Consider the following 13774-nt stretch of genomic DNA (forward strand, 5'->3'; position numbering starts at 1 on the left):
CACCCCCCCCCCCCCCCCCCGAAAGAAGAGGAGTAGAAAATGTTTTCTAACTAATAAAGTTGATAATAAGTTTTAAAGTTTAAAACCTTGTATTCGAATAAATAGTTAAAGGCTTACTGGGTGAAACTCGTAATTTCAATTTAGCGTAGTATTTTTTTCATTTATACAAAAGGTCGAACACTGCTATGAGAAAAATATACATTTCAGCATACAATGAAAAAGTTTTTCTGCACAAAAAAAAGATTCTTTGAGCACTGAATTTTTAAATCTAATACTTTTTTATGCTAACATTTGTTTAGTGATCTAAATGGAGTCAAAGCTTAAAAAAAAGGGAAAGAACACCCTTCGATTAATAGTCAACTTATCTGAATAATAACTGTAGCCTAAATAAAGGAGTCGAAACAACAAGTAGCTTTGCCATCGTATTTATTTTATTGCCTTACGTGTGTTATCTGTTGTATGTTATGAGTACATGTAATGCAAAATATTAAGCTAAATTAGCTATAACGACGGACAGCCCGGGCGGGAACGAAGTTGAGCTAGTTTACAGCCGAACGCTCTACCGAAAAACTTATCAATTTAACCGAACAACTTAGTCCAGTGCTTTTAAGCCTTATTTAAAATAAAGCAGGTTAATTTTAGATTTGTTTTTTGCTGAAAGCAATGCAAAAATTGGAAAAATAAATTAATAAAATTTTGCTTTAAAAAAAATCTGCATAAGAACTACAGGCTGCATCAAGGTATTGCAACAGCATGGGGCATTTCTGAAGAATTGATTTTTAGACCGTAAGTCTTATCTTTCATTATTACCCTGCCCGATGCGCTTTAAAATGGGGGAGGGGAGGGATTCTTCAAGAAATAAGAAAGATCTTGCATACCAACAGAAAAATAATCCACAGAAATAATATATAAGATATTAAAGACAAGTGTTTTCATTTTGAAAATTTATACAATTTGCTATTGCAGACTGCTTGAACTGTTATGGCTTAGATGGCAGCATATGTTCATCATTTAACCCAACGGTTAAAATTCAAAATCAGTTGAACTAAGTTCGTTATTTAGCATAGCTTTTTGAATGTAGTAAAAATACGACTATTTGTTTTTTGCCGAAAGAAAAAAAATTATATTTTACTCATCAAGTTGTTAGTAATTTTAATGTTTTACTTTGTATTCTAATAACTATTCCTAGTTTAACTAAATGAAAAGCGTAATTTCAATTTGGGGTAGAAATTTTTTTTTAATTTACACATAAAGCTTTAAAAACAAAAAAAATTACATTTTAGAATCGATATAGCTACATGTTGCATCAAGTATTCGTAACAGCAAGGAGCGCATTCATCCCATTAATTTTATTATCTCACTTGAATTATTTTTGTTTTTATGTGTTCAAGTAACGCATGATATTTGTCTAATTTTTTGATGCAGATCGTCCAGGCCGGGTCCAAACATGCATTTTTCTATTTACCATTCAAACGCTCTGTCGATCGAGCTATTCAGCTCTGTCGGACACAGCGCAAGTTAAACTTATAAATTTAACCGAAAACCTCAATCCAGTGCTTTAAAACAGGTTTTTTAACAGAAAAAACAATTTTTAGACTGTGGGTCTATTTTTCGTCATTAGCCTGCACGATAAGCTTTAAGATGAGATGTAAATCAAAGAAATGATCAAGAATTGAGGAAGATCTCGCGTAGGAACCAAAAAAAAAAGGCTACAGAAATAATATATAAGGATAATGCAATTTTCTTTTCATTTTAAGAATGGGATTGTTGGATAAATTAACATCCGTATTTTTTCATGAATATCTATGTTTCAGTATTTCAGATAGATAAAATACTTGAAAACATTAGGGAAAACAAGAAAAAATTGGCTTGCGGGAGGTAAAATTTACGTAAGAGAGTAATTTTATCTTGAGAGTACGAAAAATTTCTTCACACTTGCAACCCAGGATACAAGATGTGCAAGAAATTCCAAGCATAACTTGAAGAGTAACAAAACATGTTGCTTTTAAAGTGCACAAAAAAATCTCATTCATTAATTTAATTCTGAAACTATTACAAAAGATTTGAAACTAGTCAGTCTTCCAAATTAACACAAAATCTCAAACATTAAATCATGAGTTAAAATCCAACAACAACTGTTCATCAACATTTAATGATCATTATTCAATGTGTCAATCATTAAACCCATCCTTCAATAAATCATTAAACACTAACATAAAAAATTATAGAAATTAATTTTACAATCACGTTTCAAGAGCAAAACCAAGTAAATTCCTAATCTTATGTATCATAATGGAGACTGATCATTTTTCCTATTTTTGATCTTTTGATTCAAATTTAATTTTTGAGCTAAATTGCTTAAACATAGATTTTGTACTTTAGGATGGGGGGAAGAAATCTTGTTAAGATTTGAATCTTGTTACGGTTTTTTCTCATTTTGCTCCTATGTACGCCACCTTTTGTTGTACTGTCAAATTCCACTACAGCGAACCTGGGATATAACAATCCCCCCGCTGAGCGATCCTTTTTGCCCTGAAGTGAAATGTGCCCCATCTCTCCCTATTCAAAACATTGAAAAATACATACCTGTAATTCAGATGTTAGACCTCCCACATATACCCAAGGTTCTTGATCTCCTGACATGAAGGCTTCTTTGTAACCTTTAGAAAACCCTAATAGTTAAAAATCATACATTGCTGAGGCTATCAACAAGCATGAAACTACTTATGAATTGTGCAAATTAATAATAATAATAATAATAAATATAAATAAAATGATAGTAATAATAATACTAATGAACCTCAAGATCATTGTTTTTGCTAATTACAAGTTTGGACAGAGCTTTGTCCAAGTATTATCAAAAGATAATCGATATTTTTATTTAATCATGAATTAGTACTTTGTCAAGTACTAAACTTAATACCAAACTTTTAAAATAGTAATTTTTTAAACTGAAAAAATAACATGTTTTGCATCATCTTGAATTCTGGAAAGAGAAAATTGATATTACTAGTCAGCATCCACAGGCTAGTAAAAGTTGCAAATTTTCTAAGTGAAATAACTGCATTGTGAAAAGTAAAAACAAAAGAAAAATAAATAAAATTGCAATGGTTGATTCATCTCAGGTTCTTGGCCTCATAAACTATACAGAAAAAAAAAAAAAAACTTCCAAGGACAAGTCATTAATGAATGATGATTCAATTCCACCACAGCATTTTTATAGTAACCTATGCAGAACTTAAATGAATATTAGTTTTTGACTACCAAGGTCTGATTAAATGAAGAAAAAGAAAGTACTTCAACTACACTCAAGGGTCCCCAACACTATGCCCGGGGGCACCACAGAATTCACTTTTATCCAATGTCAAAAGTTTTTTCCCTTTTAATGATTAACCATCCAAAGTTAGAATTTGTGTGCAACACAGATAAAAGCACATATTTCAGAGCTTGTTTCTAAAAGAACAAAGAACTGGAGGGATAAAAACTTTGTAAATTCAGGGTGACAATGTTTTAAAATCTGCTGTATAAAACAAGAATTTTTGGAAAATAATAAAGAGAAACATATTAGGAAAATAAAAAAGTATTCTGATTTGCTGGGGTGATATTTTGCTGCTCCTGAGATGAGTGATTTTTTACTGTAATAGTTTATTTTACTGCTTTAATTTCAGTATTTTTTATTGTATTTTATCATATAATTAAGTATTTTTGTGCTTTTCAGTCTTATTTTTTATTTACTTGCTTTCTTAAAGTGTTTTTCTATTCTTTGCAGCTAAGCCTAAAATGTGCTAATTTCTTGTTGTCAAGCCTGAGTGCTCTGTTAAGTGTGTAACTTGTTTATTTTAATTTACTGCTTGTCTTAGGATTTTGAAATTTTTGTACCTTTTACTTCCAATGCTTTCTAATTCTAATAATTAGTTTTATTTCTTCAATTTTTGCATTTTTGTATTGACTTTTAAGTGTATCATTTTGAGCTAGAATGGGGGTTATATGCATAATGAAGGAGGTTAAAAGTGGTAAAGGGGGACAAGTGGATTTCTTGTGACCTATGTCAGATGTTCTGCTTGTTTAAGGGGAAAGATGAGTCTGAGAAGGATTTCATTTGCACTAACTTGTGTTGAACTCTCAGAAATCAGAGTTAGGATGCTTACTTTGGAGGGTGAGTTAGCATTAGGCTGTAGGAGTGTAGATGGGATAAACACTCCAGAGGGAAAGGAGGAAGTTAGTAAAAAGGAGGTGGGCATCAGCTGTGTGTTAGATAGTGGGAATATTCCAGAGGTAAAGGGGAAAGTTATTGCTGAGGCAACAGACTGGGAAACAAAGGGTATAATTTTGGGAGATTCAATGGTGCGTGAGGTGGGAAACTCAATAGGCAGAGTTAGACATAAGGGGGCTAGATGTTGTTTGTCAAGGGCTCGGGTGAGAGATGTAAATAGGGTTGCTGAAAAGAAGGGGCCATTTAATAAAGAGGATGTAGTTACTTTGTGGGTGGGAACTAACGATGTAGGCCATAGTAATAACGGTGAGTTTACAAAGGAATGTGATTCCCTGTTGGACAAAGCAACCAACTGTTCGGCAAATGTCCAAGTGGTTGGTTTGCTTCCCAGGTATGGAGTGCATAGGAGTTGGTTAAACCAACGGGCTAAGTGTATGAACCTGGTACTCAAGGAAATTTGCGTTAAGCGTAGTATCAGGTTTATTGATGTGTGGAGTAAATGTAAACGCGATTGGATTGCTAGGGATGGTCTGCATCTGAGCTCTACGGGGGTCAAAATGGTTAGTAGTTTGGTTTTAGAGGATTCAGAATCAAAAAACTAAGTTGGAATGGGAGGCATGCTTTAAGGAGTAGAATTCGAATGGGTACTAACTATTGGGATTTTAGTAGAAACAGAAATATGGTGGCTAGTAAGAGAAAAGATTTTAACAGTTGGGATTCAAATAATCGCGCAGCATTAAATAAAGGTAAGATGGGCTTACTTAAGGTTTTTTTATACCAATGCTCATAGTATTAGGAACAAGATGGAAGAATTGAAAAGCATAACAATAGATGAGAGGTTGGATATTATTGGAGTTACCGAGACATGGGCTACCGAAAGAGATGATGATTTATTATCTATTGCTGGGTACAATTTGTTTAGACAAGATAGAGTAGGTAAAAGAGGTGGTGGGGTTTTATTTTATGTCAGAGACACTTTAACTTGCAATGAATTGGTAATTAATGATAAACCTAATGAGATTGATATGATTTGGCTGGAGTTGATGAGCAATAAGGGCAATAAACTACGTTTAGGGAACATTTATAGGCCACCCAACTTAAGCTAGGGTCAAGATGAACAGTTGTTTAGTATTATTAGTGACATTTCAAGCAAGGGGTCAGTCATTATAATGGGAGATTTTAATTTTCCTGGAATTGATTGGAATAATTTTTACCATAGTAATAGCAGAGAAGAAGAATTTTTGAAAGTAATTGGTGACTGTTTTTTTAGATCAAATTGTAACTCAGGGTACTCGACAGAACGTGATTTTTGGATCTAGTTTTCTGTGATATGGAAGGTTCTGTTCAGGGGTTATGTATAGGGGAACACATTGGAGACAGTGACCACAACAGTATTAGGTTTGGGATTAAATTTGACATGCACAAAGTAGAGAATTTTAGGTTTGTGCCCAATTTCAGAAATACTAATTTTGTGGCACTTAGGCAGAGTTTGAAAGCAATTTTTTCTTCTGGATTGGACAATAGCGATGTGAATCTTCAGTGGGCAGAGTTTAAGGAAAAGCTAGCGAAAATGGTTGGGGATTATGTTTCTTTTAGGAGAAAGGGTGTCAACACTAAAATTTGGCCAATGTGGTTCTCCAGGGAAACTAAAGACGCTCTAAATTACAAGCAAGCTGCTTTTCATAGGTTTAGAGAAACTGGTCACAGTGCAGATAGGCTCCAATATTGTAAGGCAAGGCGTAAATTTAAGTATTTGGTACGGATTCAGAAAAGAGAGTTGGAGCAAAGACTGGCAGATAACATAAACAGGAATCCTAAGAGGTTTTTTGCATATGCTAATTCGGGGAAAGTTCGAAATAGTCATATTGGGCCACTGGTTGATGAGCACGGAATTTTAATTCAGGACGATAGTGATATTGCTAATGTTCTTAATAACTTTTTTCGAGTGTTTTTAACGATAACTGTATCTCAACAGTTGACACCAACAAGACACAAGCTATAGTACAGCTTGAGGACTTTGTATTTTCCAGGGATGACGTTTTACTTCATTTGAAAAAAATTAAAGAGACTAAGGCTCCGGGACCTGATAATATTTATCCAAAAATTTTAGTGGAATGTGCGGAGGAATTAGCAGATGTAATTATTTTCAATGCTTCTTATAACTCGGGGACAGTGCCAGAGGACTGGAAGCTAGCTAACATTACACTGCTCTGCAAGAAAGGGTCTAAAGGGAGTGCAGGAAATTATAGACCTGTGAGTCTAACTTCGGTGGTTTGCAAAATTTTTGAAACGTTGATAAAAATTAAAATAGTAAATTTTCTAGAGACTAATAATCTATTGACTAGTTTTCAGTACGGTTTCAGGAAAGGTAAATCTTGTGCAAGTAATTTATTACATTTCTATGACAAAGTTACCATGGCTTTGGACAATAAGAAGCCTGTAGATGTTGTTTACATTGATTTTCAAAAAGCTTTCGATAAGGTACCGCATGTTGCTCTACTTAGCAAATTAGCTCATATAAGAATAGGAGGGAAAACTTTCATTTGGGTAAAAAAACTGGCTGACCGGAAGGAAACAAAGGGTAGTTGTAAGGGGAAATTATTCTAATTGGAGTGAGGTTTTAAGCGGGGTTCCTCAAGGATCAGTGTTAGGGCCTGTTTTGTTCATTGTTTTTAGGAACAATATTCACAAAAATATTTCTGGGAACATGAATTGTTTTGCTGATGATGTCAAAGTTATGGGGACTGTAGAAAATGAAGAACAAGCAAAACAGCTGCAAGAGGATCTAGATCATATTACGGAGTGGGCTGATAAATGGGGTATGGCTGTTAATGTTGGGAAATGTCAAGTGCTACATTTAGGGCATGGAAATAAGTGTACAAGTTATTATTTGCAAGGTTCAGTCATTAGTCAGGCAGACAAAGTTACTGATCTGGGGGTCTTAATAAGTCAGGATTTAAAGTTTAGCCAACAATACAGCATTGCTAGTTACAAGGCCAATAAGATGCTTGGGTTTATCAATAGATCTATTTCAAACAAATCTAAAGAAGTTCTTCTGCCCTTATATAGAAGTTTGGTAAGACCTCATTTGGAGTATGCTGTTCAGTTTTGGTCTCCTTATCTTAAGAAAGACATTAATGTATTGGAAAGGGTTCAAAGGCGAGCTACAAGGCTAATAAATGGACTTTCTCATTTAGACTCCGATTCCAGGCTTAGAAGGCTAAAAATGTATAGTTTTGAGCAAAGAAGAGACCGAGGGGACATGATTCAGTTATTTAAATTTATTAAAATGAAAGATGTTACGGGCTGAAGTTTAGCACTGAAAACAGGACAAGGGGTCATTGTTTTAAGCTATTTAAATCCCAGGCTAACATGGATGTTAGGAAAAATTATTATTTTAGCAGGGTAGTGGAACCTTGGAACAGTTTACCGGAAGAGGTGGTAATGAGCAAGGGAGTAGATAGTTTTAAGAGGGCCATTGATCTTCACTGGGGATTGTAAATTGACTAGGACCAGTCTAGCTGGGCCCAGAGCCTGTTGCTGGTCGTCACTTTTGTATTTGTATTTTGACAGTAAGTGTCACTGTCGCATAAAATTAGAGTACATATAAACCATGACTTACACTACTGTGAGAAAGTAAAGCGCAGCATTTGGAAGTTCTTCTCTATTTTTCACATTTTTGACATTTTTTGTAGCTCAGCTTTGTTATTCAAGCTCGCTCATTTGGATTCTGCTGAAAATTAAGCACAAAGGAAAATGTTTAAGTTAAAACATTCCCCTGCTGACCCTTGCTTACAACCTGTAAAACTATCGTAATCAACTAATTACATAGCAACGAAAAATTCCGAAAATCATGTTGACTTTGCACTTACATTTATATTTTTTTATGCATTTTATGCTTCGGATTTTGTGAAGTTTGATTTCATTACTTGGTATTTACTTATTTTATATGTAAAAATTTATTTTTACTCATTTTTTGAAAGTTAACTAAAAATTACTTTTGTTAACACAAAGTGTGCATGTATTATTAGCTATGTCCACCTATTTATAAGAAAAAATAAATGGTGCTCGCGGTGCAACCGGTATTCTAGTATTTGCTTATGAAAGAAACAAATTCATTTTGTAAAAGCACATCTATAAAAAATGACCATATATATAAAAAATCCACTACGCTTTAACAGAAAAAAAAAAAAGCTAACCACAACAAGAACACAATTGATAAGCAATAACAGTAAAATTAATATTATAGTAACTTTAACAAGCTTTAAAACTTAAAATGTTTTAGCTTCGCCTAAAATAAAGTTTATATGCTCTATTAAATGCATTTTCAATAAAATAGAGCAAATATGCTAAATTTTATTAAAAATTCCAAACATGGTTGTAAACCGCTTTTTTTTTTTTTGGTTGACTTTACATGGTAAGAATGAGCAACTCAAATAATGATAATAAATAATTTACTAATATATTGTCACCTCAGAGCAAAAGTAAGACATCTTAGTTTTATTCCTGGGTTTAGATGCCTTAGTGTTGCTCTGAGACGACAATATAATGAATAAAATGAGCCGAATTACAGAATTATGCAATAAAATACCTTAAATCTTTCAAAATAATTGAAATATTTTCAGGATGCAAAAAGATTGAAATCTCAAACAACGATCACAGTTCTCGGTGAGGCACATGTTTCTATGTTTGCATTGTCGAGAGATTTGTCGTTTATGAATGAACGGGTCGAAAAGAACAATTCCTTAAAATGAACGGATCTGTTCGTACACTTAAAAAATTAACAACTGTTCTTTTGCACGGTGAGCACTTTTGGAACATTGTATTGGTGCACTGGTGATAAAATCACATTTAAAAAAAAAAAATACATTCATCATTAAATTTTTAACTCTTAATCAGTCAATTTTACTTTTTTCTCACTGCAGTACAATCTATTCATTTTGATCCTTTTTACTTTCTGATTTATTTATCATTATTCTTTAACCATTGCAGTTCACTTGCAATTTTCCAATGTATCCAATAGTAATGCTTTGTGTAACTTGTTTGGGCTACTAACAAAATGCTTGGATGTCCTAAGCATCTGCGAAAATCGTTCTCATGCTTTCTGTCGCCAAACTTTTTTCTAAAAAATGCCTTTCATCACTTTTCTGGTGATCCTTTTGTCTTCTATAACATCCCTACCAACTACCATCTATATTGCTTTCGCATTTTTTTAACTTGTTTGCAGACTTCAAAAAAAGTTGCTTACTTTATATTAAATATTCCAGAAATTTTCAATAAGGATTATATTACTATCTATTTTTTTCCCCTCATTTAAAAAACTGTTGAGGAGTTTTTTTTTTTTTCTGTTCTCTCGGTATTGTGGAAAATTTTTAAAGCTTCCTAATATTTAGGGGGAGTCTTTTTTTTTTAAATTAAATTATCTGGTACTCCGGCTGAGCTACCGATATACTTTTTGTTACTTTTTTCATTATTCATGGTCTGTTGCAATACTATATGTATATGGTATACAGTGCTGTAGCTGGAAAAAATTAATAATTTGTTTTTTGACATGCTGAAATGCAACCTGCAATTTTTGGAATAGAAAACATATCTTACCATTCGGCAATAAATATATCTCTTACAAAATGAATTATAATTGCTTTATACATTTAAACCTGTATAAAGAGTTTTTGATTCATTTTTCATAGGCCTAACATATTTCCTTACCTTTAGATAGTTTCAGTTATCTTTCCTTCAAAGAATATTACTCATTTAATGAAACATATCTAATGTAAGTGAGCAGTGGCGTAGTTAGTTTCTGCCACCCAGGGCAGTTCCTTAACTTGCAACAGGGAGGATAGAAGGAAGGGGAGATGCCCAACGCAGGGAAAAGTGTTGCCAAAACCATAACCAGTTTTAACTGGCGCGGCGAAAAGTCTACCGAAAACATTCGGCTTTGAAGGGCTTTAACAGTGGTGTTAGCTTAGAAATGGTAGTGTAATGCTGTGTTTAATGATGAATATTTTCTGTTCATTATTTTTTATCATGATTACATCTTTCATCCTGGGTTTTCAACTTAATTTGCTGAGCACATAGTGTATTATATAGCAGCGTTTGTTTCCAGAACGCTGTCCCGAGCTCTAAAGTGCTTGTTATGTACTGTTGCTATTATTACCACTGATCCCTATTTTTTGAAGTCTTTAATTTCCTTCAAAACTAGAGGTGGATTGGTGCATCCATCTGTTGATGTGTTGTGTTCAGAATTGTAGAACTACATAATCAGTTTTTAGGAAAAATATCCAAGCAGATGGAGGGAAATTTTCGCTTGAAAAACATGGTATTTTGGAGACTGAAGAGAAGGTATTGCACCCAGTTAAATACATCCTTGTTTCAAAGTTTAAACAGTCACTTTTTTTATCAAGGTGTTTTAGAAAACTCTGATTCCCATTTCATTTGTGCATTTATAGAAGAATATTTAAACCAAAGGTTTGGGTAAAAATGCCAGTAATAACGAATATGTGCTAGTACAGTGGAAAAAACGGCAAAATCAGAATAAGAAAGTTGAATTGAATTTAATTATTTAAGGAAAAAGAATGACATAAAATAAATTATTTCAGCTATCAGTATTATTATTAATTATATTTATTTATAAATTGCAAAATTTGCATTTAGTAACAAAAGCAGTCATTTTAAATCTGCAAAATAACATGTTGCTAAGTAACGTAGTAAACATTTTTATAAGTCATTCTTTTAATAATAAAAAATTGGGAGATTTTTTTTTTTTTTTTTTTCAAAATTAGGTTCGGTTTGGGATTTTTTACCAAAGTTGGGGAAAAAAAAGGTAAAATCTGTTCGGGCAAAAATATTTTTGCCCATATTCACCAACGTGGCAAAACTAGATGTGCTTTATTTATGGGGATTGGCTGTATTTAGTTTAACATTACAGTACTTTTAACTATATTCTAATAATTTATGTTTTTATGCCTAAAATATTAAACTGCATCAGTGAAACTAATCCACATGTTAAGATTGTACTGTTTCAGTAAAATGCTTTTCTAATTAATACTTTGAATGCAGAGCGAAAGAAAGTGGAGAGTAAATAAAATAACTTTGGGGGGATCTCCGCGATATTGAGGAAGTTGTGCCCTTGCTCTCAGGGGGGGTTGGCACCCCCTGCAGAAATAAAGGGCAAATATACACGTAACAATTTCTCATTTGTGCAAATGGTTTAAGCAACATTTAAATTGTGAACTAATAAACAGGGTTTTTTTTTTTCTTTTTGAACAAAACTTTTTTAGGGGAGCTCTTGACGAAGAAAATGTAATAGACAAATTATTTAAATTTTTGACTATTAAAAGAGTTTTTTTGGAAATCAAAGTTTTTTTCATACATTTGTTTTATTTTCAATCTGTCAACATTTATTGTGTATAATAAAGATTATTTTCTGTACTTGGTGCATTCTGTAGTTCTTTCAAACAATGTTCAAAATTTAAGATCAAAAGAATCCTCATTTTAAAGTATAATTGGATATGTCATGTGTTTATACACATTTAACCTTTAGCCAACGGCGGGTACATATGCTGTACCGACAAAAAGTGCTCTCTTCCTACGGCTGTGGTACAACGTCTGTACCAGTCCTTCCCTTCCCCCTCCAGTTACTTCCCGCAGTTGATAATCCTTTCACACACGCCTACGCAGGGAGAAAATGAATGAAACGCACTACACCCCTTTTGGGGGTCTGTCAATCAGAGGCGTTTGGCATAGTTTTGTTCCCAGTGAAGGAATGTGTGGCGAAGTTTCGAAAAAGAGGGGAGAAAGTTAAGCAGAAGTAAAATACTTGAAGGAAAGAAAAATTTTTGATAGCCTTTTTCTGTTTAATAACCCAATAGTAAGGCTTCCTATAATTAATAACAGCATATTTTACTGAGTACAAAACACCTATTTAGTTTAAGCAGTGTAGATATTTAGGGAGCAGAGCGCAAGAAACATCATTCTCCAAAATATTTCTTTTGTTATGGTTTTATAAAAATAATTAAACACTTGAAAAGCATATCTTATTTTGCTAACTTTTCGAAAATTAATATCATGCTGAATAAGAAACAACTTATCAATTTGCGATTTGCCACGTTTCATTTATTTCTTTATTTACATTTTAACTGAAAATTATTTGTAATACCATTTCAACAAAACATGGAAATTCTAAAATCAATAAATTTGAAAGAGAGGTCCAATTAAGAATCTGTGTCGTGAATCTTTTGGTTTGAAAATTGAAAGTTAGACTAAATGCTTATTTTTTTTTATTTATTTTTTTTTATAAAAAGAGTCACTAGCACAGCCAGAATTATCTTCTGGAGGGGGTTTTCTGTTCAAAACGAGCCTTTTCATATGTAAAAGTTATTGCACTAGGGATGGCAAGAATGTTAAAATCAAGGGCTCTGAGGGGTGTTTTTATCCCCCCCCCCTTCGCTACGCCTCAAAATCTATCTAATTGTTCACTTATTGAGTGAAAAGCATAAAAACTTAATTTTGATATTTTAGAAAATATAAATGTATTTCCTTGATATTTTGTCTATAGCAAATATTATTTCAGTAGAAAGTCAAAAGGACTAAGGATATGCTGAATGAAACAAAATAAGTATGGTACACCGGGGCACGTTTACGAGGATTTTTTTTTTTTCGCTGAATTTTTTAATTTTATGGTTCAACTTAGGAATTCTTAAACGTTATGGCCTTATAAAGCAGTTAATAAAGTATAAATTTGTGCATTCAGTTTTCCCCCTGTTTGTATTTAAGGGGCTTAAAATGTTAATTTTTAAGTCAAAGTCGGTTGCTCCTCTTTCTTCCTTGCGCAAAAAAAAAAAAAAAAAGAGGTTAAGTGAAAAGATTTATAAGAGCACCTGATATATCTTACTCAGTTTTCAATGAGAGTCTAATGTCTGTTTATTTTTTTTTCTGTTAATTAATTCTTACATTTGGAACTGTTTATGCCAGTAAAAAATGGAAGAAAGAGATTGGTTTTCTGTTTACTCATGCGAATTTTTTTTTTACTTATCTTCTCTTACTCACAAATAACAATGTACTGGGTAGTGAAAATGTATTATAAAGATAGTACATAAATAGGAAATGTTGAAAAGAGGAAAGACTTGGAATCTAAAACAAATTTGCCCAGATATTTTTCTTGTGCATTGTGAAGGGAGCGGAGCTTAATCCTTCAACAATTACTAGAGGTATTTCAACCACAATTAGAAGAAAGAGTGAATGGGGATATCAGGGGATTTGTAGGCTGTCTCTCCATATTATCTCACTCGACAGTGATTGACTTTGAAACGCCAGCTTCATATACAAAAAAGGGTGCCTTGCATGCTCTAAAAGATAGATAAGCGCTAACGTTCTTTATGTAAATGAATACGGTGTTCAAGCATATTCCGCTTGCACCTCCTCAGAAAAGCAAAGCAAGGAATTGTTCGCTATTATTGTGGATTCTTTCTTGGACACACGTATTAGTGTCATCATTTTTCTGAATAGCCAAGCTGAAAAGCAAAGTTGCCTCCCTTGAATCTAAGGTATTCTACATTGTAT

The 13774-nt window shown here is 33.0% G+C and overlaps 1 protein-coding gene across 2 annotated transcripts in view; it reads right to left on the reverse strand.

Annotated features, from left to right (window-relative positions):
• LOC129219369 (protein O-GlcNAcase-like) overlaps positions 1 to 13774 on the reverse strand; it is a 97837-nt gene that overhangs the window by 49029 nt on the left and 35034 nt on the right. For both annotated transcript variants that reach the window (XM_054853746.1, XM_054853745.1), the window contains exon 9: positions 2587 to 2660. In XM_054853746.1, the coding sequence (XP_054709721.1) occupies positions 2587 to 2660 (74 nt within the window). The remainder of the gene's footprint in view (positions 1 to 2586; positions 2661 to 13774) is intronic.

This window comes from Uloborus diversus, chromosome 3, assembly GCF_026930045.1.
Source record: "Uloborus diversus isolate 005 chromosome 3, Udiv.v.3.1, whole genome shotgun sequence".
In the NCBI taxonomy this organism is placed as follows: Eukaryota; Metazoa; Arthropoda; class Arachnida; order Araneae; family Uloboridae; genus Uloborus; species Uloborus diversus.